This window comes from Aquarana catesbeiana, linkage group LG13 (assembly GCF_042186555.1).
Source record: "Aquarana catesbeiana isolate 2022-GZ linkage group LG13, ASM4218655v1, whole genome shotgun sequence".
Taxonomy (NCBI): Eukaryota; Metazoa; Chordata; class Amphibia; order Anura; family Ranidae; genus Aquarana; species Aquarana catesbeiana.
Genome location: NC_133336.1, coordinates 179651446 through 179678086, shown reverse-complemented (window position 1 = coordinate 179678086; position 26641 = coordinate 179651446). Strand labels below are relative to the sequence as shown.

The following is a 26641-nucleotide window of genomic DNA, read 5'->3' as shown; positions in this document are numbered from 1 at the left end:
GAATCCCCCATCCACATTGAATGTAAAGTAAGCCATACATTATGCAATTTCTTTCCATCTACCACGGATGGAAAGAAAGAAAATTGCTTGATTCCATTATCAACACAGTCAGTTATTATGGGAGAATCCCTCTCAGTGTTCTGCCAGTGGGGAGCGTGGAGAGCCTTTCCTGCATCAGAACACAATGATTAGTGTGGCTGGCTTACAGCTCTAATCATTCAGGAAAAAACCCGACAGGCTGTTTGTACATCGGTCAACTTCAGCCAATCCCTGCTGAACCAGCCGAATTTCGATCCATGTATGGCTGGCTTAAAGCGAAGATCCACCCAAAAGTGTAACTTCTGCTTTAAAGTGGATGTAAACCCAATGTCATGCTTTCTAAACTACTGCCATAATGGTTCTCTATAAGGATATACATGCCTCCTGCATGTATCTTTACCTGTCAAATGTCTCCCCTCTGTCTGTTCTGAGACCTGAAAAACTGCATATTCTGTGGGCGGGTCTGTTGTCTGGAGCTCGGTGGGTGGAGTCGTGATGTCAGTAGACTCCCCGCCCACCTCTACACTCCCCTTGTCAATATGCATTTTCTCCTGTGTATTTCTAACACTGAACTTCTGCTATGATGTCTAACATCCAGTGAAAAGACAGGAAAGTAACCACATGACTTCAGCATGCCAAATCATGCTGAGGTGTGGAACAGCCAATCCTTGCAGAGCTGCTGAAGAAAGGAGTGGGGGAGGGAATTAAAAAATAATGCCTGTGTCTTAGGCTGTCACTCACAGCAAGGGGGAGGATTTGACAAAGTTTTTCTCAGTTTGTCAAGATTTATCTCACTGAACAATAAAAGAGGATTGCTCAGAGATGGATTAACTCTGTGTGGCAAGACTGGGCTCAAATGATAGGAAATCTTATACGCTACAGTATGATATATATATATAAAAAAAAAAAAAAAAAATTCGGGTTTACATCCACTTTAAGCACTCCTCGCCCCCTTACATGCCACATTTGGAATGTAATTTTTTTGGGGGGGAGTGGGTACCTTCATTTAGTGGGACTTCCTGTCCCACGTCATCCTTCCTCTTCTCAGCCACCTAGGCGACTCTTCCTCTCCCCCTAGGCAGCCCCTCCCTGCCAGCAATCTTCTGAGACACGTCACCGGTCCCAGAAGACTGCCTGACCAATAGCAGAGCGCAGTGCAACTCGCAAATGCGCAGAAAAGCTGTCACGGCCGGCTGACCACAGTTGCTATGATGGCGTGGTGGAGAGGAGGGGGAGAGGAGCGAGGCTTCGGGTGCCGCATCGCTGGCTCGTGGGACAGGTAAGTGTCTGTTTATTAAAAGTCAGCAGCTACACTTTTTATAGCTGCTGATGTTTAATAAACTAAAAAACGGGTGGAACTCCGCTTTAAGGATGGGGAACCAATTTTTTTTCCCCATTCAACCTACGATTGAACGAAAAAAATTACTAATGTATGGGCTGCCATCAGCACAAGGGTGGAACGCACCTAAAACTGCTTTTCAAACTGATTGACCTCTCAGACTAATGAGTTCTCACTGTGCCAATGTAATGGAGTAGAAATACCCTGGCACACTGTGCAGCTCTCCCACCGCTTTTTATCTCTTCGGTACAGAGCTTCGATACTCAAAACTTTTTCCTTACCACTCCCACCATAGAAGGAAAAAAGAGCTCAAGATTGTGCAAATTGTTAACATTATTAGAGAAAGTAATTCAATAAATTCACCTGTAAAAACACAAGAGTTAATCTCACCAGCTTTACATGCTTCACTCTCACAATGTATCACTTGAGAATCGTAGAAAATGGGCTAGCCCAGGGATTTTCAACCTTTTATCAGTAAAGGCACCCTTTAAAATTATGCGCATCTCAAGGCACCCTATTCTAAAATGTAACCAACGAAACAAACAGTTTTACATAATGCAGCAACATCCACACACGTAGGACACCAACGTTAGAGGTGATTTATTCTTCCAAAGCAAATACACTTTTGCATACTGGTACTGACTAGTACTCCAACGTTTCTCCTCTCCCTCAGTTTTTCTCCCTCACTAATATGACCCCAGTGCTGAGGGAAAGGAGAAGGGGAGGGGCAAACAAGGATGTATGAGGGGTCTGTCCTCCTTATTAACCTCTGACATAATTGGTTATGACGCCAGGGGCTAGAATGTTGTAATGGTGTACAATGCAGGATTGATACCCTTGCTGGCTTGTATACAATTTTTGGGCAAATTTAGGCATTTTGCCAGGGCACCCCTGAAGAAACCTGAAGACACCCTAAGGTGCCTGGGCACCCTGGTTGAAAAAGGCTGGGCTAGCCAGTGGTCAGGGTAAAACAGATATTTATAATAAATGATGTTGACAGAAACAAGTACCAGCTGTACAAAATAAAAGGTTTTATGGGTTGGTGGTGGCAGTAAGGAGGGTTGGAGAGTGCCCATCATTTTTGAAAGTAGGATTTTCTTTATTACATTGGAGACCTGCTTCACGAGCATGCTGGAAGTATTTTACAGTCACTGTTAAACTGGTTTTATTGAAGATTGTTTTACTTTGCATATTGTTGCTTCAAGGATGGACAGACCTTGTTGTAAAAAGCAGAAATCTTCTGTTTATGGTGGCCCCATGGTCCCCAAGTCCCACTGTAATTTAGCATTAAAGAGTACAATACAAAGCAGTACACAGCACATCCTTACCTGAGTGTCATCATTGGGAAGGACTGTTGTGACTTGAATATACTGGGGTTCCCCATTTACGTTTTCAGTTACAGTTGGGGTTCCTGCTAAAATAAAGGACACATTACTAATTCACTAGAATACTCTGCACATATCATAAAATCCAGCAATGCATGCTATCTGAACTGAAGAAAAGGAAGCAGAGACACAACTTCCTTCTTTTAGCACCACTGATTCATCTGGAATTTCTGATCATATGATATGAATAAAGAAAGAACTCCATTTAATACAATTAGTTTAACAGTACCTTGAAAACAGAACTTGAATATAATGTTTGAAATTCTATAACCCTTTCCATGTCAATAGAACAGTTTTTATAGAGGACATATGCTTAGATTTTTTTTGGGGGGTAACTATTCTTTTTTTTAGCTCTCGAGAGATGTGTAATTATTTAACACACACTTTTAACTCTGCCCGCATGGGCAATTGATGTGGAGCCATCCATTAGGTTGGAGCATACGCTAGCTATAAAGTGACCTTTATATGCAAAACACGAACATCTGTATGTACTTCATGATGACAGGTATACTTTTATACCATCTTGAGAAATTTTCTTTTCAACTAGAAGTAGCAAAATAATGTACTGCGTTAGGCACTGATCAATGCAGAAAGTTTAAAATTTAAGTGATACCTTTTATTAACTTCCTTAAGATCTTAAAGAAACCAGCTTTCAAAGCATGTTGGCTCTCTTCATCTGGAATAAAGCCAAACAAAGAACTGTAACAAATTTTAAAAGCTTGCATCTAGTAATGACATACTTGTTTACTTGGGCAAAGTAGTTTGGAATGATGGTGTTAAGTTACTTTACATTTGGATTCAGATACGGATCTTGAAAGTCTGACCTTATCATTTGTGGTCAAGGCTAAAAGAACCAGACACATATGACAATGTGCTTGTAAAATCTACTGATTTTAAATGGCATTGTACAGGAATAGGCATGTGTGGATCAAAGTAAGATCTAATGCATACGATTTTGACAAAAGTTCTATGGTACACTGATTGGATTGGTCGGAAAATGTTTTGATTTTAATTCCAGCCACAGTCTCAATCTGATTGTACATTTATACAACTAGGTAGTATGAGGGTCTACCTGATATGATATAAATTAAATGGGACTTTTTAGCTGGACGGAAAAGTTTTTACTAAATCTAAAGAAAATTTCACATAGATTGAGTAATCAGATTATAATGTGTATGGCCATCATACCAATGGGAACACATCCTAAAATGTAAATATATATATAAATATACCGCGCTACCTGATAGCAATAAGTGTGAAGTTGCAGCTCAAAATATGTGGGATATGCACAAATCAAATAGTATTATCAAAACGTGAGCAGCGCTAAAAAAACAGTGAAAAAATATATAAGAAATAATGTATATGCAAACAATCAAGGATATATGTAGATAAAAACTAGAAAACTAGGGAGTGGCGCTGTTATAGGAAGAAAGGAGTATGATAATTCTCCTTAGAAATATAAAGTGACGGGTGTATCAATGTAATGATTAATCTCCTTTAAGTAATAAAGTGACAGGTGCTGGAGTTAGGGTTAATCAAGTGTATCAATGTGATAATTATTAGTTGTGAGTATAAAGTGATAAGTGCCAAATAGTACAATAAGAATCTGTAAACAGTATGCAAATAATGATAACACAATCACTATACTATACAAATGAAAAAAACAGAAAAAAACATACAAGACTAAAGTGACATGTGCTTGTGCGTCTCATATAAATTGGTCCTTTGGTTTGAAGATCCAAAGTGACAGGTGCAAAAATATACTGAATATCTATCTTAATATTTGAAACACTGTGCAATAAAAATCAATATGCAATAAAAAATAAAAAGCAAAATCCAATTCATCAACTCGCTGTGCATCAGCTAAAAACGTATGTAATATGAAAAGACAGAAACAAAATGTTCATAAAGGTGACATGACGTTTCTTCCAATATATCAGAATATCTCCTTTGCAGTGGTATATAGATGGGGAAGTGCAGTGGTTGATAGCGATATCCCCCTATGTGGTTACACTCACCGGAGCGCCCTACCCCTGCAGGGGTGCAAGCGTAAGATGTTATTCCCCAGGTGCCGATATCCTTCCGATTCACAGTAGCCCGATCTAGGGTCATCCACCCGCAGGAAGGAGGGAAGAGAGGAACTTCACTGGCTCCCGGAAAATGAGCAGCACCTCCTCTGATTCACAGTAGCCCGATCTAGGGTCATCCACCCGCAGGAAGGAGGGAAGAGAGGAACTCTTTTTTGGGAGCCAGTGAAGTTCCTCTCTTCCCTCCTTCCTGCGGGTGGATGACCCTAGATCGGGCTACTGTGAATCGGAAGGATATCGGCACCTGGGGAATAACATCTTACGCTCGCACCCCTGCAGGTGTAGGGCGCTCTGGTGAGTGTAACCACATAGGGGGATATCGCTATCAACCACTGCACTTCCCCATCTATATACCACTGCAAAGGAGATATTTTGATATATTGGAAGAAACGTCATGTCACCTTTATGAACATTTTGTTTTTGTCTTTTCATATTACGTACATTTTTAGCTGATGCACATCGAGTTGATGAATTGGATTTTGCTTTTTATTTTTTATTGCATATTGATTTTTATTGCACAGTGTTTCATATATTAAGATAGATATTCAGTATATTCTCCAAACCAAAGGACCAATTTATATGAGACGCACAAGCACATGTCACTTTAGTCTTGTATGTTTTTTTCTGTTTTTTTTTTCACTTATATAGTATAGTGATTGTGTTATCATTATTTGCATACTGTTTACAGGTTTTTATTGCACTATTTGGCACTTATCACTTTATACTCACAACTAATAATTGTCGCATTGATACACTTGATTAACCCTAACTCCAGCACCTGTCACTTTATTACTTAAAGGAGATTAATCATTACATTGATACACCCGTCACTTTATATTTCTAAGGAGAATTATCATACTCCTTTCTTCCTATAACAGCGCCACTCCCTAGTTTTCTAGTTTTTATCTGCTTTTTTGGGTCCACTTAGGTGTTCCTTGTTTACATAGGGGGGCAGCAGTTTTTTTAACAGCCTGAAGCGCGGATCCATTGATAAACAATAACCAAAGAATATATGTATATATACCACAATTGACAAATATGAGTGCCAAAAAAACACATAAAAGGGTGGTAAAAATGAGTCCAAATAATTAATGAGTGAACAACAAATCCGTGGGAAAAGAGAAAAATCCAACTAAAGATGTACAGATAAAATAATAATTATAATGTTCAGTCACAAAGACACCAGCATGTGAGGAGATCCACCACCGTATGTACTAAACGCTTACCAGATGGCAAGCTTTGGCAAGCTTGTATGGCAACCTGACAATCAGTGTTGGTAACGTCACACCACGGCTTTCAGTGAGGGACCAGGACCATCCTAAAATGTCTTGTTTCAAAAATGTTTTTGCATCTTTTAGCCCTATGATGAGACATTTCCTGTCTGTGATTATTAGGCTGTCATTAGTTGGACAGAGTCTCCATCAACGTAGTCTGATCCCTTTCCAGTTCTTTTTCAGTGTGATTTCAGCCTTACTAAATCGCCCATCTCGTGGGTCCTAACTGGATCTCTCATTTTCGATGGGTCAATAGCAGAGATGCTAAAGTTTGAATCAGCATAAATTACAACAAAATTATCATGGATGTGAACTTAAAAACTCGCCGGTTTAGTTGAGAGGTAACTGAACAAAATACTATGCTAACAGCAACAGCGTAGGCTCCTCTTATCTTCCACCACAGGTAAATCCCATCACTTTTACCACCAACCATCTAACCTTCACCTTTTGCATTATTTACTGACCTCTTGAAATGAGAGTGGAGAGCTGAAGTCACACTCTGCAGAGCTCAGTGAGGAGAGTTCTGAGAGCTGATTGGAGGGAAGGGACACACCCCCTTCACACGGGAATTAGGAACAGAGCAGAAGCTGTCAATAAGCTTGAGCTCCCTCCCCGGTCACCATTTTTCTCTTGGTGTCAGGAAAACTTGTCAGAAGTGACATAGTTACATAGTTAGTAAGGTTGAATAAAGACACCAGTCCATCCAGCTCAACCTGAGTGAGTGTGGGTGAGTGTCTACAATTGTCACTATCCCTATACATTGTGTCTCATGCAGATAGCAGAGGAACAAACCAGCAAACAGAAATGACACTTAGTGGTCTTAATTGAGACAAGTACACACTATAGAGCAGTAGTCTCCAAACTGATGCGTCCCTTTGCTTTCTCTTATTCGGCCCTTGGGGCTCTATTTTATCCACTGACACCAGTGAAGGGGCATAATTCCTCCCACTGACTCCACAAAGGGACCAAATTGTGCCCAATGACACTAACGGTGGGGCACAATTCCTCCCTCTGACACCAACAATGGGGCACAATTACTTCCACTAACACCAATGATAGGGCACTTTTCCTCCTGATGACACCAATGATGGGACACTATTCCTCCTGGTGACATCAATTATGGGGCCCTATTCCACCCACTGATACCAACAATGGAGCACTATTCCTCCCACTGATACCAACAATGGAGCATTATTGCTCCCACTGACATCAATAATGAGGCATTGTTTGCTCCCACTTGAGCCAGGGCACTTTCTACTCTCACTGACCACAGTCCGCCCCCCCCAACCCTTAAGGTCTGAAGAAAAGTAAACAGGCACTTTGTTTAGAAAGTTTGGAGATCCCTGCTATAGAGGGATATGCTTTGTTCATATTTCATGTCTGATGTTTACATCCACTTTAAGGTAAAACATGCTACTAAGGAAGTTGAGATAAGCAAAAGGCCAGGGCCAGATGGTTTTTAAAAAAAAGTCTGGTTTAAGAACTCTGCACTAGCCAATATTTTTTTGTATGTCACATCTGGTAGTCTGGTTAACAGTTATCATGTTATGACTTAAAAACCAAAAAGGGAATAAAATGGACTGACCTTCCCATATTTCTTCTTAACATTGATATAAAGCTCTAGGCCAAGAGTGAAGAATTAATTCCCACCTGGTAATATTCCCACATTTTTGCTGTGGGTCCCGATATAACTTACTGGCTGGGGTCTTTGCTCAATATGTCTACCATACAGCTCCATAGTTACAGTTTTGAACAGCTAACCTTTCATAAAAGCTGTGACGCAAACAGGAACGTCCAGCTTCTCTGGTCTAACTTTGTAACCATGCAATAAGTCTGTCAAAAGCTGGACGAAAAATGCAAAGGATCCACAAGTTTAGACCACAGTCTAAAATCATACACTGACAGTATACTGATTAACATTCAGTAACATACAGTAAGTTCACCTGTGTATTTTTTTTCTCTTGTGCTATACAAAATTAATAAAAAGGCAAAAAGTTAAAGACGGGTGCTAACACCTATGGACGATTAGCTTCAAGTAGAGAGTTCTCATAGAGGTAATCCAGCCATGTGCAAGGTTAAGGGCTTCCTGCCCATGTTTATTTGGTCAGCAAAACAGCAACAGACAAGGATTCCCACGCAGGGGTTTTTTCACACTGCCGACGCAGTAACAAACATATTATACTTACCTCCACTGTGCAGCTCGTTTTGCACAGAGAGGCCCCAAACCTGGCCTTCTGGGGTCCCTTGGCGGCTGTTTCAGTTCCTCCCCGCAAGAACTAATCACCACCATGCGAGCTCCCTCGCATGGTGGTGAGTTCTTGCGGGCGCGCTCCTGTGATACAGCCGGCGGCCATAGCCGCTGACTGTATCACTCGGCCCCGCCTCCCTGGCGCGCTGCGTCATTGGATGTGATTGACACCAGCGCGAGCCAATGGCTGTGCTGCTTTCAATCCATCCACTCTAGCCAATCAGCGGTCAGGCTGATCAACGAAGAGGATGTCGGGGGCGAGCGCTGGATTTTCGAGGGCTCAGGTAAGTAAAACGGGGGGGCTGGGGGCGGCGGTATTGTCGGAAGTTTTTTCACCTTAATGCATAGAATGCATTAAGGTGAAAAAAATTTTACCTTTACAACCCCTTTAAGAACCTCAAGATCCTGCGTTGCAGATACACCCCATCTATCACTGACAGGGGCTGTCTGTTACACACCCTATTCAATCACAGCACACCTACCCCTGGGGATAAAACCATCTCTAGTGATCTGGTAAATAAACCCAAAAAAAAGGTATTAATACTAAAATGAGCTGATGCCCAATGCGGATTGTATAAAACAATATGAGTCAACATAAAACAATGTAAAACATCAGTGCATGCTAAATATAGCAGGTAGCCCAGAATGCTATACAGTTCACTGCTATTACTGTGGAAGTGCAGCTTCATTCTAGCATGGGTGTGCTGTATAACTGTGACAACACAAAGGGGAGGGAGAGAGAAGCACTACATCCATAGTGTAGCATGTAAAAACAACATTTATGAAATAGCCCGGGCGTCAAAGCTGCTTGGTGTTGCTGGTGAGCTGGAACAGGAACTCGTTTCAAAGCCAACTTGCTTCTTCGTCAGCCTCACGAAGATGTAAGTTTGCTTTAAATCGCATTCCTGTTTGAGCTCACCAAGGATGTTGAGCAACTTCCACACCCAGGCCTTGGCACCATCTTTGGTATTAACTCCACAGAGACAGCGGCTCACAGCTTCCACGGGTCTATTCCTTCCAAGGCAACGCTTCCTGGTTGCCTTTCTGTGCACTTTTACTCTAGATGCTGCTCTTTGGTTATGCTGAGCTACTTTTTATGATTGTGAGTGCAATTATCATTACTATTTAAACACTTCAATACCCTTCTTGCTCAGGCCAAATTTCAGCGCTGTCGCATTTTGAATGACAATTGCGCGGTCATGCAACACTGTACCCAAATGAAATTTTTAGATTTTTTTCCCCCACAAATAACTTTCTTTTGGTGGTATTTGATCACCTCTGTGGTTTTTATTGCTTGCACTATAAACAAAAGAAGAGTGACAAGTTTGAAAATAAACACAATATTTTTTACTTTTTGCTATAATAAATATCCCAATTTTTAAAAAAACAAAACACGTTTTTTCCTCAGTTTAGGCCGATATATGTTCTTCTACATATTTTTTGTAAAAAAAAAAAAAAAAAAAAATCGCAATAATCGTATATTGATTGGTTTGCGCAAAAGTTATAGCGTCTACAAAATAGGGGATAGATTTATGGCATGTTTGTTATTTTTTATTTTTTTTTTTACTAGTAATGGCGGCGATAAGCGATTTTTATCACGACTGTGACATTGCAACGGACACATCGGACACTTTTGACACTATTTTGGGACCATTCACATTTATACAGCGATCAGTGCTATAAAAATGCATTGATTACTGTATAAATGTCACTGGCAGGGAAGGGGTTAACACTAGGGGTCGATCAAGGGGTTAAATGTGTTACCTAGGGAGTGATTCAAACTGTAGGGGGAGGGGACTCACAAGGAGAGGAGACCGATCGGTGTTCCTCTGTACACGGAACACATGATCGGTCTTCTCTCACCTGACAGGATGTGGATCTGTGTGTTTACACACACAGATCCACGTTCCGGCTCTGTTACTGGCAATCGCAGGTGCCCGGTGGACATTGCGGCCGCTGAGCACGTGCACCGGCTCCCGAGTGACGTGACACGCGCACCTCCTAGACGGCCGGGAAGCCCAGGACATCATTTGACGCCTGTCAAGGATGGGAGATCCCGCCTGTGGACGTCATGTGACAATAGCCAGGATGTGAAGTGGTTAATTAATATTCTTATTTACATGCTACACTATGGATGATGAGCTTCTCGCATCTCTAATGCCCCATACACACGGTCGGATTTTCCGATGGAAGATGTGTGATAGGACCTTGTTGTCGGAAATTCCGACCTTGTGTGGGCTCCATCACACATTTTTCATCGGAATTTCCGACACACACAAAGTTTGAGAGCTTGCTATAAAATTTTCCAACAACAAAATCCGTTGTCGGAAATTCCGATCGTGTGTACACAAATCCGACGCACAAAGTGCCACGCATGCTCAGAATAAATTAAGAGACGAAAGCTATTGGCTACTGCCCAGTTTATAGTCCCGACGTACGTGTTTTACGTCACCGCGTTCAGAATGATCGGATTTTCCGACAACTTTGTGTGATCGTGTGTATGCAAGACAAGTTTGAGCCAACATCCGTCGGAAAAAATCCATGGATTTTGTTTTTGGAATGTCCGATCAATGTCCCACCGTGTGTACAGGGCATTACTTTGTGAGTTCTAAGACATGCATTAATTTTATAATAAACACAAACAATCAACCTAAATCCAAGACCATAAACATCTCTATGCTTTAGATGCCCTTTCTGGGAGGCAAAGTAAAATTCGTTTTGGCTGGGTAACCATGTTCCCTGCTTAAGAATACACCTAACTCCAACCTACAATAGGGCTAGCTGTCCTCTGCTATTGTGGTGGCAGGAGGTGTGATGCCAATTTTCTGATCTTGGTTCTGATTATTAAGATGACATATCATCTATATTGACTACTGCTTTATTACATTACCTGTACTTTAAATGCACACATACTTGTACCAGCTCCTATGAGTATTATGAGTTATATAGACTTCAAACAGAAAAAAACATCACTGCTGGACCATGCACTACTCATCCAAGAAGGGATCAAATCTTTCTGCACATGCACTCTATTTCCCCTTGAACCAATAAATATTTACTGAACCAATTAAATTCTTGTAAAAGAAAATTAAATTACCTTTTCTTCGCTTTCTCTTCATTTTAATCAGAAACCATCCTAAGAAAACCAATAGCACAATTAGTACTAAAAGTACTAATAATGGATAATAGCGGCGGTTTGGTTTATCTGCAATATAAAAAGAATAACCAGTTTTTACAATACTAAGGGTACGGTACATTTAAAAAAAAGAAAAACGATGAGGTTGTATATGTGTTCCCCCCTCCTGCTGCCCCATTTGTTAGACTTACAGCACCGTACAATATAGAAGGTTAGCCAGGCTAACATTATGCCCCTTTTTCTCCTGGTCTGAGGGCTGCTGTGCAGGAGGTTACAGCAGTCTAGTACAAAAACAGATTGCAATATTGTTTCAAGCTAAATTTAATGAATACATACATAAACTGGATTAAATGGAGGTAATTTTTCTCTTCCTACACTTCTGCAGTAAGGGTAGCGTGGCTCTGAAACGTTGCACTTTCTTGTTTGTGATGTGATTATTCTTTAACCACTTCAGCTCCGGAAGGATTTACCCCCTTCCTGACCAAGGCCTTTTTTTGCGTTTCGGCACTGCATTGCTTTAACTGACAATTGCGCGGTCGTGCGACGTTGTACTCAAACAAAATTGACGTCCTTTTTTTACCACAAATAGCTTTCTTTTGGTGGTATTTGATCACCTCTGCGGTTTTTATTTTTTGCTCTATAAACAAAAAAAAGCAAACATTTTGAAAAAAAAGCAATATTTTTTACTATTTGCTATAATAAATATCCCCAACAAATATATAAAAAAAAATGTCTTCCTCAGTTTAGGCCAATATGTATTCTTGTACATATTTTTGGTAAAAAAATCCCAATAAGCGTATATTGATTGGTTTGCGCAAAGGTTATCACGTCTACAAAATAGGGGAAAGATTTATGGCATTTTTATTATTACATTGTTTTTTATTAGTAATGGCGGCAATCTGTGATATTTATCATGACTGCGACATTGCGGCGGACAGATCGGACACTTTTGACACTATTTTGGGACCATTGGCACTTATACAGCGATCGGTGCTATAAAAATGCACTGATTACTGTGTAAATGTCACTGGCAGGGAAGGGGAAAAACACTAGGGGTAATCAAGGGGTTAAGTGTGTTCCCATAGTGTGTTCTAACTGTAGGGGGGATGGGCTTACTAGAACATGACAGAGATCACTGCTCCCGATCATGTCACTAGGCAGAACAGGGAAATGCCTTGTTTACATAGGCATCTCCCCGTTCTGCCTCTCCGTGTCATGATTGCGGGCCACCGGCGCACATCGTACGTGTACGTAATTTTGCACACTTTGCTGACGTATATCAGCATAAGCCAGTCAGCAAGTGGTTAATAAAGAACCGCTTGGACGCAATTTGAGGATACATTGTGTGTTACACTTGGCCTAATAGAATATGCACATCAAAATCGCACTACATAAATCGCATGACATTAGTGTGAGCCAAGCCTTATCTGCCAAATGACTGATGACCTGACTTCTCCCTTCCGGAGTTAAAGAAGAGTTCTGCCCCCCCTCCCCCCAAAAAAAAGTCAGCAGCTACAAATACTGCGAAAAGAGGGCACAAATGCCTAGAGCATTACATCCAAAATTTTTTATTGTAGAATCATAAAATGGTAATATACTCACAAAGGTAGAATGAAATCAAGCTAGACAATAGAACCAATCCAGCTACTTCCCTGCAGAGGATTGATGTGCCAGCATATAAGGGGTTATTGTTGCTCCCGCCCACTTTTTTTGCTGGGAGGACGTGTCCTCCATGTGCAAACATATAAATGGTGATACACTGATTGGGATGGCTCTGAAGAAGGGGGTTTGTCCCTCGAAACGCGGAAGCTTCTCCATTGTGTGGCATTGGTGGGGATGCCCATCTCACTTGCTGGATTGCTGCTATTGTCTAGCTTGATTTTATTCTGCATTTTTGAGTATATTACCATTTTATAATTTTACAATAAACAATTTTGCGCCCTCTTGTACGCGTCTTCACAGTTTTCTGAAGATCGCCCAGTCTGAGGAGGGCTGCATCCCTGAAATCATTACGTGCCACAGCCCCTGGGTGAAGTTCGTTGGTCTGAGCGCTGGATGGTCTTTTTACTTTTCGTCTAGCTACAAATACTGTAGCTGCTGACTTTTACTCTTAGGGCACTTACCTGTCCAGGAATCCAGCGGTGTCCTCATCTGAGCTGATTCTTGAATTGGCTCTCAGGTGCTGGCACCACCCTCTTGGCTAATAGGAAACCGGCAGTGAAGCCTTGCGGCATCAAACCCTGTTTCCTACTGCACATGCACAAATCGCGTTGTGCCGTTTGAATGGGCTGGTTTCGGGGAAAGCAGGCGGGGGCCAGGTACCCGCTCCCCCTCCCCCCCACAGACAAAAGGAGCCAGACAAGTGGAGCTTCCCCTTTTGGGTGGAGCTCCGCTCTAAGTAATATAGCCTGGCCAACACACTGCCTGTGACTTTCCTGATTGGTCCCTAGTTTTGCCCCACCCTCTAAATGTTGCTTAGGGGGGTGATACAAAAACAAATTCAGGTTCTTATGCTGGTTGAATTACATGTAATTATTTTTTTATAAATATATCAGTGAGTTAAAGGGTTACAGATTTGTCTACCTTCTTCAAAACTTTTATACGGGCAGAACTTATGTAGAGAGTCATTTTTTAAGTCAGCCGGGTTTTGTATTAGACACAGGACCTCCGTGTCCCAGGACTCCGGCTTCAGTGACATCTGGATTGTGTTTCGATTATTATATATCTGATAGTCAGAGCCTCCACGTCTGTGTTTCCAGGTATAGGACAATGATGATCTGTTTTCTGGAACTGAACACCGAAAAGTCACATTGCACCAGTCACTGGTGTTCTTCACATCTTCAACTACTATAGAGGGAGTAGGAACAGGTTCTGCAAAGAGTGAAACACATTATTATTATTATACAGGATTTATATAGCACCAACAGTTTTGAGCAGCGCTTTACAACATGAGGGCAAACAGTACAGCTACAATACAATTCTATACAGGAGGAGTCAAAAGGCCGTGCTCATTGGCTTATAATCGTAACATATACAATGAGTAAACATTATTATATTTAAAGAAGGACACTGACCTCCAGGCTAAAAACAAAGCAGAAAAAGTAAAAAAAAATAGAATTTTTGGAATCACGAATAAAAGCAATTAGTACATTGACTTACCTTAAAAAAGATGTATGGGAATCGGGGTCACTGGAGATATATACTTACCTAGGTGGATGCAACATCATTCCAATTCTGCATCTGTCCCCTCGCGCCTTTACACTGAGAAACGAGTGATCGAACACCGCCGGTCGCTCGGTTCTGACAGCTCTCCAAGCAGAGAGCTGCTGACTGTCAGTCAGTGGCTCTCTGCTTTGCCCCCCCCCATGCTCACTGAAGTGCTGGGCTGTTGAGGGGTGGGAGTGGCCGGCTCAGGCTCTTATCGGCTCTCTGAGAGGCTGAGCCGGGTGTCAGTCCAGGCACCTGGCGAATCCCGACTCTGTGGTTGTGATGACGTGGAGCCTGGACTGACTCTGTGATGTCAGCAGAGAGCAGACTTCAGCCCAGTGTCTTCTGAAAACAGGTCATAGGAGTGCAGAACAAACTGCACTCCTGTGATCCACAGGAGAAGTCCAGCCAAACGAGCTATAGCTGTACTTCTACTTTAAGGGCACCTTTACAGAAAACCTGAGCTTTGCCAATTCAGGGCAAAGTAACAGGTTGCTTTAATGTCCCCCTTCCAGGCAACACTTACTACCCTTGCCTTTGGTCCCATTTAGCTGATGGTGATAAAAACATCATACAAAACAGAGGGACATCTGAGGAGGAAAGCAGGACAGAGGTATTTGGTTTCAAAAGAGGGAAAGTCCCTTCAAATGAGATACACTTTAAAGCTATGTTTTTTCACCAGCTATCTTAGAAAAGCCTTCCAAGACAGCCTACCAAAGTTTTTATGTAGATATAACGTTCCTGCTAGCGAGAATGCAGATATTACCCCCAAAAAATCCAACCATCCAATGTTTGCTGTCTATGCAACAAGCCTGGACATTGTCACATGGAAGGTGGATGAGAAAGCTAAAGCTGCCCTTGATGGATAGAATTGTGAACAGAATAGCCTAGGAACAGTCTAAGGAAAATTTGTACAAAAATTCTCAGAACATTCATTTGTCGTTCAAAAGATTTTGTTTGCATTTAACATTCGATTTTGTAATTATTGGACGAATGAAAGCCACCGTCACTGCTGGCCTCACATGTATAGATTTTAATTTGAACATTTTCATTTTAAGAATGTTTCATTTAATTTTGGAATTGTTAGTGGGGTCAATTCGATGTTCTTTTTCTACCACAGTGATGGGAAAATTTAAACGAGCAGGAAGGAAAACTTTTCTCAATGGAACAAATTTCTGGACAGTGAATGTGGTTTTCGGTCAGAAATTAAATTCATTTTAAAATCGAATGTTAAAAGCAAGTGTAATTTTCAAACAACATGCATCCATTCATTGAGTGTGCAAAGAATTTTCGTATAAATGCTTGTACGAATATTCTCGTCCGAAAATCTATATGTGAAAAAAATTCTATCCAGTATATGGCCTGGAGCTGAGTGAAACTAGGAAGGCCAACATGACTGGGCCCTGCAGAAGAGGAGGAGTATTAGTGGGTTATTTTGATATGATGCAGGCTGCTTAGCAGATTAAAGAGTTCAAGGCAGAGGGCGTGTCCTGTAGTGGGTAGAGAGGGGGTGGTTTTGAAAAATACAACAGCAAAGTTGTTTATAAACTGACTATATACTGGATATGCGTTATGCCTGTCTAAGCTGCAGGTGGCGCTGTAGAATTATAGTGTATAGTTATGTTATCTATGATATAACAGGATGTTTGTTTATCCTCTCTTCTTGTTCCTGTGTTCATGTTTCTCCATTCTGTAAAGACATGGATTGATCTTTTCTGGGCCCTCTTCTAGTCGTCCATGTGTTAGGAGGTCTAGGCCTTCTAAGCGCTTCATTCCTGAATCTGGGAGCCCCTCAAGGTACCCTCTGACCCCACCAGCCAAGGGCATGCCTGCTTCCCCTGGTGTGCGAGTCAGGAGGAATCCCCATCTATAGCGAACCCAGGGCGGGAGTGGTTTTATCTGGCACCCATCCCCTGCCCTCACACCTTCGCAGTGTGGATGGTGTGGCTGGCTATACAGGCTCCCTGCCTGTGTCTGGTGCGGCCCAGCATGGGAGTGGCAGAGCGGCTGATGCCGGTCGGGTCCCGGGAGCGGCCAGGGCCCCCAGTGACAGAAGACATGGGTGGCAGCTTTCCCCTGTGTCCAGGCATCGCAGAGCATTTGCTGCGGATGGAAGGAGCCGGGCGTTGGCTGACGAGGCTTGCTCCACCCCTCAAAGCGCCCAGCGTGGGAGTAGGAGAGGGAGCGCCTGGGGTTTCTGGTGTGGCGACGGCTGCTGACATCATCAGTAGGCGCCCGCCAGACTCTGGGGCCGGCAACTGCACCCTGGAGCCTGCTGAGGGGAGAGAGCAGCTTGATGAACAGAGCCGGTCTGAAGGGGTGCTCAGCGGCTCTGAAGATGGTGAACTCCCGTCCGGATCTGCGGCTGGATGTCCTGAGGGACAGAGGCAGCCAGATGAGCCTTTTGTTTCATGTCCTCTTTCTTGTTCTTATTCTCTCTCTATTCAAAAGGGCTCCTGGGGGCTTAGTTGACAGCTCAGCAGGGATCGGGTGCAGGACTGTCAGATTCCTCCGGTCAACGACTGGCAGCGTCTGCGGTAAATAGAGTCAGTAAGGCTTCGAACAACAAAGCGGCTGACAAAGGAGTCGCAGGGGTTGATGGGGTATGTCTGGCAAATGCTGCAAAAATGCGATGTGTATGTGTGTTTTGAAGGGCCTTTGGGTGCGAATCTAAAACCGAAAGTGAAGGAGCGTATATGGAAGGGTGAATATGTGGAAATGTATTACTTTGTTGCCATTGAAGAAATTTTAATTTAAAGTTACATAGTTACATAGTAGGTGAGGTTGAAAAAAGACACAAGTCCATGAAGTCCAACCTATGTGTGTGATTATGTGTCAGTATTACATTGTATATCCCTGTCATTCAGGTGATTATCTAATAGTTTCTTGAAGCTATCAATGCTCCCCGCTGAGACCACCGCCTGTGGAAGGGAATTCCACATCCTTGCCGCTCTTACAGTAAAGAACCCTCTACGTAGTTTAAGGTTAAACCTCTTTTCTTCTAATTGTAATGAGTGGCCACGAGTCTTATTAAACTCTCTTCTGCAAAAAAGTTTTATCCCTATTGTGGGGTCACCAGTACAGTATTTGTAAATTGAAATCATATCCCCTCTCAAGTGTCTCTTCTCCAGAGAGAATAAGTTCAGTGCTCGCAACCTTTCCTCATAACTAAGATCCTCCAGACCCTTTATTAGCTTTGTTGCCCTTCTTTGTACTCGCTCTATTTCCAGTACATCCTCCCTGAGGACTGGTGCCCAGAACTGGACAGCATACTCCAGGTGGGGCCGGACCAGAGCCTTGTAGAGTGGAGAATTATCGTTTTATCTCTGGCGTTGATCCCCCTTTTAATGCATGCCAATATTCTGTTTGCTTTGTTAGCAGCAGCTTGGCATTGCATGCCATTGCTGAGCCTATCATCTACTAGGACCCCCAGGTCCTTTTCCATCCTAGATTCCCCTAGAGGTTCTCCCCCCAGTGTATAGATTGCATTCATATTTTTGCCACCCAAATGCATTATTTTACATTTTTCTACATTGAACCTCATTTGCCATGTAGTCGCCCACCCCATTAATTTGTTTAGGTCTTTTTGCAAGGTTTCCACATCCTGCTGAGAAGTTATTGCCCTGCTTAGCTTAGTATCCTCTGCAAATACAGAGATTGAACTGTTTATCCCATCCTCCAGGTCGTTTATAAACAAATTAAATAGGATTGGTCCCAGCACAGAACCCTGGGGAACCCCACTACCCACCCCTGACTATTCTGAGTACTCCCCATTTATCACCACCCTCTGAACTCGCCCTTGTAGCCAGTTTTCAATCCATGTACTCACCCTATGGTCCATGCCAACGGACCTTATTTTGTACAGTAACCGTTTATGGGGAACTGTGTCAAATGCCTTTGCAAAATCCAGATACACCACGTCTACGGGCCTTCCTTTATCTAGATGGCAACTCACCTCCTCATAGAAGGTTAATAGATTGGTTTGTCAAGAACGATTCTTCATGAATCCATGCTGATTACTGCTAATGATACCGTTCTTATTACTAAAATCTTGTATATAGTCCTTTATCATCCCCTCCAAGAGTTTACATACTATTGATGTTAGGCTAACTGGTCTGTAATTCCCAGGGATGTATTTTGGGCCCTTTTTAAATATTGGTGCTACATTGGCTTTTCTCCAATCAGCTGGTACCATTCCAGTCAGTAGACTGTCTGTAAAAATTAGGAACAACGGTCTGGCAATCACTTGACTGCGTTCCCTAAGTACCCTCGGATGCAAGCCATCTGGTCCCGGTGATTTATTAATGTTAAGTTTCTCAAGTCTAATTTTAATTCCGTCCTCTGTTAACCATGGAGGTGCTTCCTGTGTTGTGTCATGAGGATAAACACTGCAGTTTTGGTTACTGAAGCCCCCCGATTCACTCGTGAAGACTGAGGAGAAGAATAAATTCAATACCTTCGCCATCTCCCCATCCTTTGTAACCAGATGTCCTTCCTCATTCTTTATGGGGCCAATATGGTCTGTCCTCCCTTTTTTACTGTTTACATACTTAAAGAATTTCTTGAGATTTTTTTTGCTCTCCTCCGCTATGTGTCTTTCATGTTCTATCTTAGCCGTCCTAATTGCACCCTTACATTTCTTGTTGCATTCTTTATAAAGTCTGAATGCTGAGGATGATCCCTTCTCCTTTGCTTTTATATGCATTTTTACATTGGAGTTAAGCCATCCAGGATTTTTGTTCGCTCTTTTAAATTTATTACCCAATGGGATACATTGGCTAATGCCCTTATTTAATATGCTCTTAAAGCAAACCCATCTCTCCTCCGTATTCTTTGTTCCTAATATTTTATCCCAATTTATGCCTTTTAGCAAGGTTTGTAGTTTAGGGAAGTTGGCTCTTTTGAAATTCAGTGTCTTTGTGTTCCCTTTATGTTTCCTATTTGTGTGATTTATACTGAAACGAATTGACCTGTGATCGCTGTTACCTAAATTGCCCCGTATTTCCACATCCGTGATCAGGTCTGTATTGTTGGTAATCAGTAGATCCAGTAATGTTTTATTTCTAGTTGGTGCATCTACCATATGACCCATAAAATTGTCCTGCAAGACATTAAGGAACTGGCGAGCCTTAAATGAATGTGCGTTTCCCTCCGCCCAGTCTATGTCTGGATAATTAAAATCCCCCATTATGATAACACTTCCCATCCTTGCTGCTAATCCAATTTGTGATAGAAGATCCATCTCCACTTCCTCCCTCAGGTTAGGGGGCCTATAGCATACTCCCATTATTATTTTCCCCTTAGCTTTATCCCTTTGGAGCTCTACCCATAAGGATTCCACCTCCTCTCTAGCTCCCTCAGTGATGTCATCTCTCACATTCGCTTGTACATTATTCTTGATATATAGGCATACCCCTCCCCCTTTTTTACCCTCTCTATCCTTGCGGTATAGGGTATACCCTTGAATGTTTGCCAGCCAATCATGAGAGCTGTTGAACCAGGTCTCTGAAATTCCCACAAAATCCAAATCCTCCTTGTACAACAGTATCTCTAGTTAACCCATCTTGTCCGCCATGCTCCTGGCATTGGTGAACATGCCACATAGTTTAGACCGGTCGCATATTGTCCTCGTATTGGGTGTTTCGAGATTGCAACTAGGACTTGCTACTATACTCACCTTGTTTTTGTGCTTGGGTTAACCTACCACTAATGCCCCCAATACTACCCTCTGGAATATCTTCCACGCTGGCTATCTCTGTCTCTGGACCCTCCCCCCCATCACCTAGTTTAAAAACCCCTCTAACTTTTTGGCCATCTTCATTCCCAGCAGATCTGCACCCTCCTCATTTAGAACCAGATGGAAGTAAGAAGGAGGGAAAAAAATGGCAGGATTGGTTGCTTACCCGTATGTTTTCAAACTGGTTGCAGGCGTGTGCAATTTTAGCTAGTATCATTAGGGAAAACGCCCCTGAGAATTGCTCCCCCCTTTTTAATTTTGTTATCTGGACTCTATTGGCGAAGCCCAGCGAGCCTATGTTGGGTTGCTTGGTTTCGCTATGACGAGCAATTTTGTCAGTGCAAGGCACAGCATGCTGTTTCCATCATGACTGTTCAGGGTGTGAAGGGTCTCATGCGATGTCCAGAGGCTGCAAGCAAGGAAAAGGAAAAAGGAGGCGACGTTGGAAAGTGGGAAGTGAAGGTAGAAAAGATGGAGCCTTTGCTAAAGCTCGTGTGTTGCAGCTGGGTTTCTTGTAGGGTTTTTTTGATACCCAGACAGTTTCTTGCAGCTTGCAGTCATCTTGTTTACATCCATTGGTCGTTTTCAGGAAAACTTTTCAAAGTAGTTGCTTTGGGTCGCATGGCTGGCCCCTTTTGATTCACCACCAGTATTTCCCCTTTGGGTATTATCCCCAAAAAAAAAAAAAAAAAAGTTATGCCTCATTCATCACTTGTCGCATCCTAAAGGATGCGACAAGTGATGCCATTGAACTTGAGCTTTGCATAGTGTCCTATACTTCTTTTGATATGGCAGTGTCGTGGGTTCCTAGGTATGGTAAATGTACGTTGTTGGCCAAAACTGATATTGAGGCAGCCTTTCGTTGGTTGCTGGTACATCCTAGTTGTTGCCATCTGCTGGGGTGCAAATGGCAAGGGCAGAAGTTTGTTTATAGATGTTTACCAATTGGCTGTGTCATTTCTTGTTTGTTTGAAATTTTTAGTTCCTTTTAGGAATGGGCGGTTCGGGATGATTCCAGGCTTAATTCAGTCATCCATAACTTAGATGATTTCTTGTGCATAGGGCCTGCTGGAAATACTATCTATGACTCACTTTTGGCTACGGTCCATCATGTTTTCCAGTATATTGTGCCATTGGCCCCCGACAAGACAGAGGGCCTGGCCACTGAGTTGTGGTTTCTGGGTATTGCCATCGACACCGTGGCGATGGAATGTCATTTGCCTTTGGACGAACTTGAAGATCTGAAGAGGGCGGTTTCTGCCACTAGGCAATGCAAAAGCAAATTCAACTTCGTGCTTTGTCATCTCTCTTGGGCAAGTTGAATTTTGCTTGTTGCGCTATACCCATGGGCCACGTTTTTTTTGTTGTAGACGACTGGCAGCTGCTAAAGCTGATACATCTCGCATTAAGGCGCCACATCCTTATATTGGTCTGGGGCAAGATCAGCATGAGGACTTGCGAGTGTGGGATTCATTTCTGGTTTCTTACAATGGTCTCTCTCTTTGGCTGGAGCAGGTGATTTCCAATTATGATCTAGAACTGTTCACTAACGCGGCGGGTTATGGAACCTACTGTCAGGGTCATTGAAGTGCTGAGAGTTGGTTTAGTGCATAATTTGGCTGTTCGACGATAATGTACACGTGGTTCTTCCGCCTATGAGGTTGCCTTGTTCTGGGCCATCTTTGTGTTGGCTTTTTTTAGGGCTTTTTGGGTGGGGGAATTGGTAAGCCATAACAAACTTGGTGAGGGTGGTTTGAGCGTACAGGATGTGTGGTTATGTGACACTACATTGGGTATTCTGTTAAGAAAATCTAACACTGATCAGTCGAGGGGTGGTTCTTGGATTGAGTTGTGGTGGTTCCCTCTTCTCCAGTTAGCCCTGTCCGGGCTGTGGGGGGGTTTTTCACGGGACTTTTCTTTATGTACAGTATCTCACAAAAGTGAGTACACCCCTCACATTTTTGTAAATATTTTATTATATCTTTTCATGTGACAACACTGAAAAAATTACACTTTTCTACAATGTAAATTAGTGAGTGTACAGCTTGTATAACAGTGTAAATTTGCTGTCCCCTCAAAATAACCCAACATACAGGCATTAATGTCTAAACCACTGGCAACAAAAGTGAGTACACCCATAAGTGAAAATGTCCAAATTGGGCCCAAAGTGTCAAAGTTGTGTGGCCACCAATATTTTCCAGCACTGCCTTAACCCTCTTGGGTATGGAGTTCACCAGAGCTTTACAGGTTGACACTGGAGTCCTCTTCCACTCCACCATGACGACATCACGGAGCTGGTGGATGTTAGAGACCTTGCACTCCTCCACCTTCCGTTTGAGGATGCCCCACAGATGCTCAAGAGGGTTTAGGTCTGGAGACATGCTTGGCCAGTCCATCACCTTTACCCTCAACTTCTTTAGCAAGGCAGTGGTTGTCCTGGAGGTGTGTTTGGGGTCATTATCATGTTGGAATATTGCCCTGCGGACCAGTCTCCGAAGGTAGGGGATCATGCTCTGCTTCAGTATGTCACAGTGCATGTTGGCATTCATGGTTCTCTCAATGAACTGTAGCCCCCAGTGCCGGCAGCACTCATGTGGCCCCAGACCATGACACTCCCACCCACCATGCTTGACTGTAGGCAAGACACACTTGTCTTTGTACTCCTCACCTGGTTGACGCCACACACACATGACACCATCTGAACCAAATAAGTTTAACTTGCTCTCATCAGACCACAGGACATGGTTCCAGAAATCCATGTCCTTAGTCTGCTTGTCTTCAGCATACTGTTTGCAGGCTTTCTTGTGCATCATCTTTAGAAGTGGCTTCCTTCTGGGACGAAAGCCATGCAGACCAATTTGATGCAGTGTGCAGCGTAATTGTTTGAGCACTGACAGGCTGACCCCCCACCCCTTCAACCTCTGCAGCAATGCTGGCAGCAGTCATACTTCTATTTCCCAAGGACAACCTCTGGATATGATGCTGAGAACATGCACTCAACTTCTTTGGTCGACCATGGCAAGGCCTGTTCTGAATGGAACCAGTCCTGTTAAATCGCTGTATGGTCTTGGCCACGGTGCTGCAGCTCAGTTTCAGGGTCTTGGCAATTTTCTTATAGCCTGGGGGGGGGGGGCAGGGGGTAGGGAACGGCCGCAGTTGGCTGCTCCTGTCGGCCAATATCTCAACCCCCCACAAGGAAACAGGAGGGGACTGTTACGGTACTAGGTATAACTAGATATTGGATAAGAAAGGGTAGAAAAGGAAATGGTGGTTGGATAAAAATTCAATTTTAATAGAAAACATTATTAAAAAGGATTATTACAATATTACATATAGTTGTAGTTCAAAGCAAAGACAGTATATACAACCATATGATTTACACCCAAAATTAATGATGGATATATAGATAGCTTGAATTCTCGACCGGTTTCGCTGTATTCACCGCTTCCTCAGGAGAGCAATATCTATAGTACAACATGAAATAAATTGTAATAAATACAAACAGATCAAAAGGTGTATGAATAGGTAATTATTGCAGCAAAATCATTAAATCATACATTCAACAATTACATACAAATTATACACAATAGGGATAAGCTCACCCGTTCAGGGATTCGTCGTGGGCATGTAAGGCCCCATGTAGTTCCCCCTGCGGCGAACACAGGGGATAGCAAGCAGCCTCTGGTGAATAAATTTTTGAATAATTGAAATGTATAGGTCACTGAATTAGGGGATCAAAAAAAAAAAAAAAAAAATCTCAAAAGAAAAATTGGAAACTAAGGGTGCCAGTGTTAAAGCTCTGAGATTTCCAAACAACCAGTGTGCAGGAGAAAAAAAAAAAAATGAAAAGAGATAATTAAGTGTGATAAAGGGGGGAAAAACAGGGGATAAGGCGGGAAGGAGCAAGAATTGGGAAGGGAAGGGGGTGGTGAGTGCCAGCTCTCAATACTTGTGTGCAACTTTTTTAGTTCTGATCTACTTCCTACACAGAATTATTGGCTTGCTCCCCTTTTTCACTGGACCCCTGGTCCCCTTCCTCCGCTTACCTTTCCCTTTTCCTCCCTTTCCCCTCTTTCCCCCCCCCTCTTCCTCCCCCCCCCTTTCCCTTCCCCCCTGTTTTCCCCCCCCCCCTTCTCCCCCCCCCCCTTCCCCCCCCTCCCCCCTCTTCCCCCCCCCTCCTTTTCCCTCTCCCCTTTCTCCCCCTTCCCTTCCCAATTCTTGCTCCTTCCTGCCTTATCCCCTGTTTTTCCCCCCTTTATCACACTTAATTATCTCTTTTCATTTTTTTTTTTTCTCCTGCACACTGGTTGTTTGGAAATCTCAGAGCTTTAACACTGGCACCCTTAGTTTCCAATTTTTCTTTTGAGATTTTTTTTTTTTTTTTTTTTTTGATCCCCTAATTCAGTGACCTATACATTTCAATTATTCAAAAATTTATTCACCAGAGGCTGCTTGCTATCCCCTGTGTTCGCCGCAGGGGGAACTACATGGGGCCTTACATGCCCACGACGAATCCCTGAACGGGTGAGCTTATCCCTATTGTGTATAATTTGTATGTAATTGTTGAATGTATGATTTAATGATTTTGCTGCAATAATTACCTATTCATACACCTTTTGATCTGTTTGTATTTATTACAATTTATTTCATGTTGTACTATAGATATTGCTCTCCTGAGGAAGCGGTGAATACCGCGAAACCGGTCGAGAATTCAAGCTATCTATATATCCATCATTAATTTTGGGTGTAAATCATATGGTTGTATATACTGTCTTTGCTTTGAACTACAACTATATGTGATATTGTAATAATCCTTTTTAATAATGTTTTCTATTAAAATTGAATTTTTATCCAACCACCATTTCCTTTTCTACCCTTTCTTATCCAATATCTAGTTATACCTAGTACCGTAACAGTCCCCTCCTGTTTCCTTGTGGGGGGTTGAGATATTGGCCGACAGGAGCAGCCAACTGCGGCCGTTCCCTACCCCCTGCCCCCCCCCCCCCCCTTGTTTGTTATTAGACATTTGGGATGATGGTACTTTACCTGGTAATTAATCCCTGTTACTATAAGCGCTTTTTCCTCTAGTATACACAGGGTGGATAATACACCCATAATTTTTTCCGTGCCCCTGGGTGAACAGCAACACCCATTGACACGTCCCCTTTAGTAGCGCCTTTATATATTCTTTCTACACTTCTTTCGAATTGTTATTCATAGTGGTTAGTTTCTGTATTCTGTCATCACAACATATTTTAGGGGTCGCCACTGGCAGCCAGGCATAATATGGATGTTCTAGGCACAGATTGGATGGGCTTTATGTCCAACCTCAAAACTGCATGTTTGAACGAACACAAAACTGATGATGACATTTCAACATTTTTTGCACGAATGTCCAAACTTCTTAAACGTAAGTCACACTTACACTGGCACATTGAATACTTCAAACTGTATGTTAGTGAAAAAGTCTGCCCTCTGGGTTTAAGGGGTCAGATTTTCCCTACCCTTAAAGATCCCTCAGCGGACTTTAGGAAAACTTGGGAAGATATCCTAACTAAAAATAGCCTCAAATTAATTGGATTACTTATTACCCAATATACCCTTGATATGACTCTCCTTGATAACGACATCGAGCGACTTAATACCGAATACTCTCATTTGACTGACAATACGGTTTTCAAAACCAAGTGGAAAGAACTTAGAGAACGTTTGGAAATTATGAATAAAGATATTATCATCAAGAAACAGATTAAATTTGGGAAGGACAAAGCTGCCTTCACTGAGGGCCTGGCCTACCATTTGCCTGGGAGAGGCCGGGGTAGACGAGGCCCTCCTCGTACCAATAATAGGAACTCCGCTACTGATATTGAATCAGATTCATCGTTATCTTCCACTGTATCCTCTTTGAGTATCACTCAACCCAACACGTCATCTGCACTTAATTTTTCACGTAAGAGACTTCGCTTTGGGGGTAACACCCCACCAACGAACTCTAAAAAAGATAAAAAAGGCCCAAAAGGCCCTAGATCCACCCAGGCACCCCCTACACAAACTCCACACGATACCAACACCCCCGTAGAAGGGGCCACTGGTCACTCCACATTGCACGGCACTATTCCCAAAATCTTAAATTCGGTTCCATTGACAAATAAATACACGAAAATTAATGAAGATGCTATTTTTTTAGAA

The 26641-nt window shown here is 42.6% G+C and overlaps 1 protein-coding gene across 4 annotated transcripts in view; it reads right to left on the bottom strand.

Annotated features, from left to right (window-relative positions):
* LOC141117015 (SLAM family member 5-like) overlaps positions 1-26641 on the bottom strand; it is a 143582-nt gene that overhangs the window by 27379 nt on the left and 89562 nt on the right. The window contains exons 3-6 of one of the 4 annotated variants that reach the window (XM_073609583.1): positions 14092-14379; positions 11470-11577; positions 3377-3439; positions 2707-2792 (exon numbers count right to left, since the gene is read on the bottom strand). In XM_073609583.1, coding sequence (XP_073465684.1) covers positions 2707-2792; positions 3377-3439; positions 11470-11577; positions 14092-14379 — 545 coding nt within the window. The remainder of the gene's footprint in view (positions 1-2706; positions 2793-3376; positions 3440-11469; positions 11578-14091; positions 14380-26641) is intronic. The other 3 variants (XM_073609584.1, XM_073609585.1, XM_073609586.1) reach the window with 3 other exon arrangements.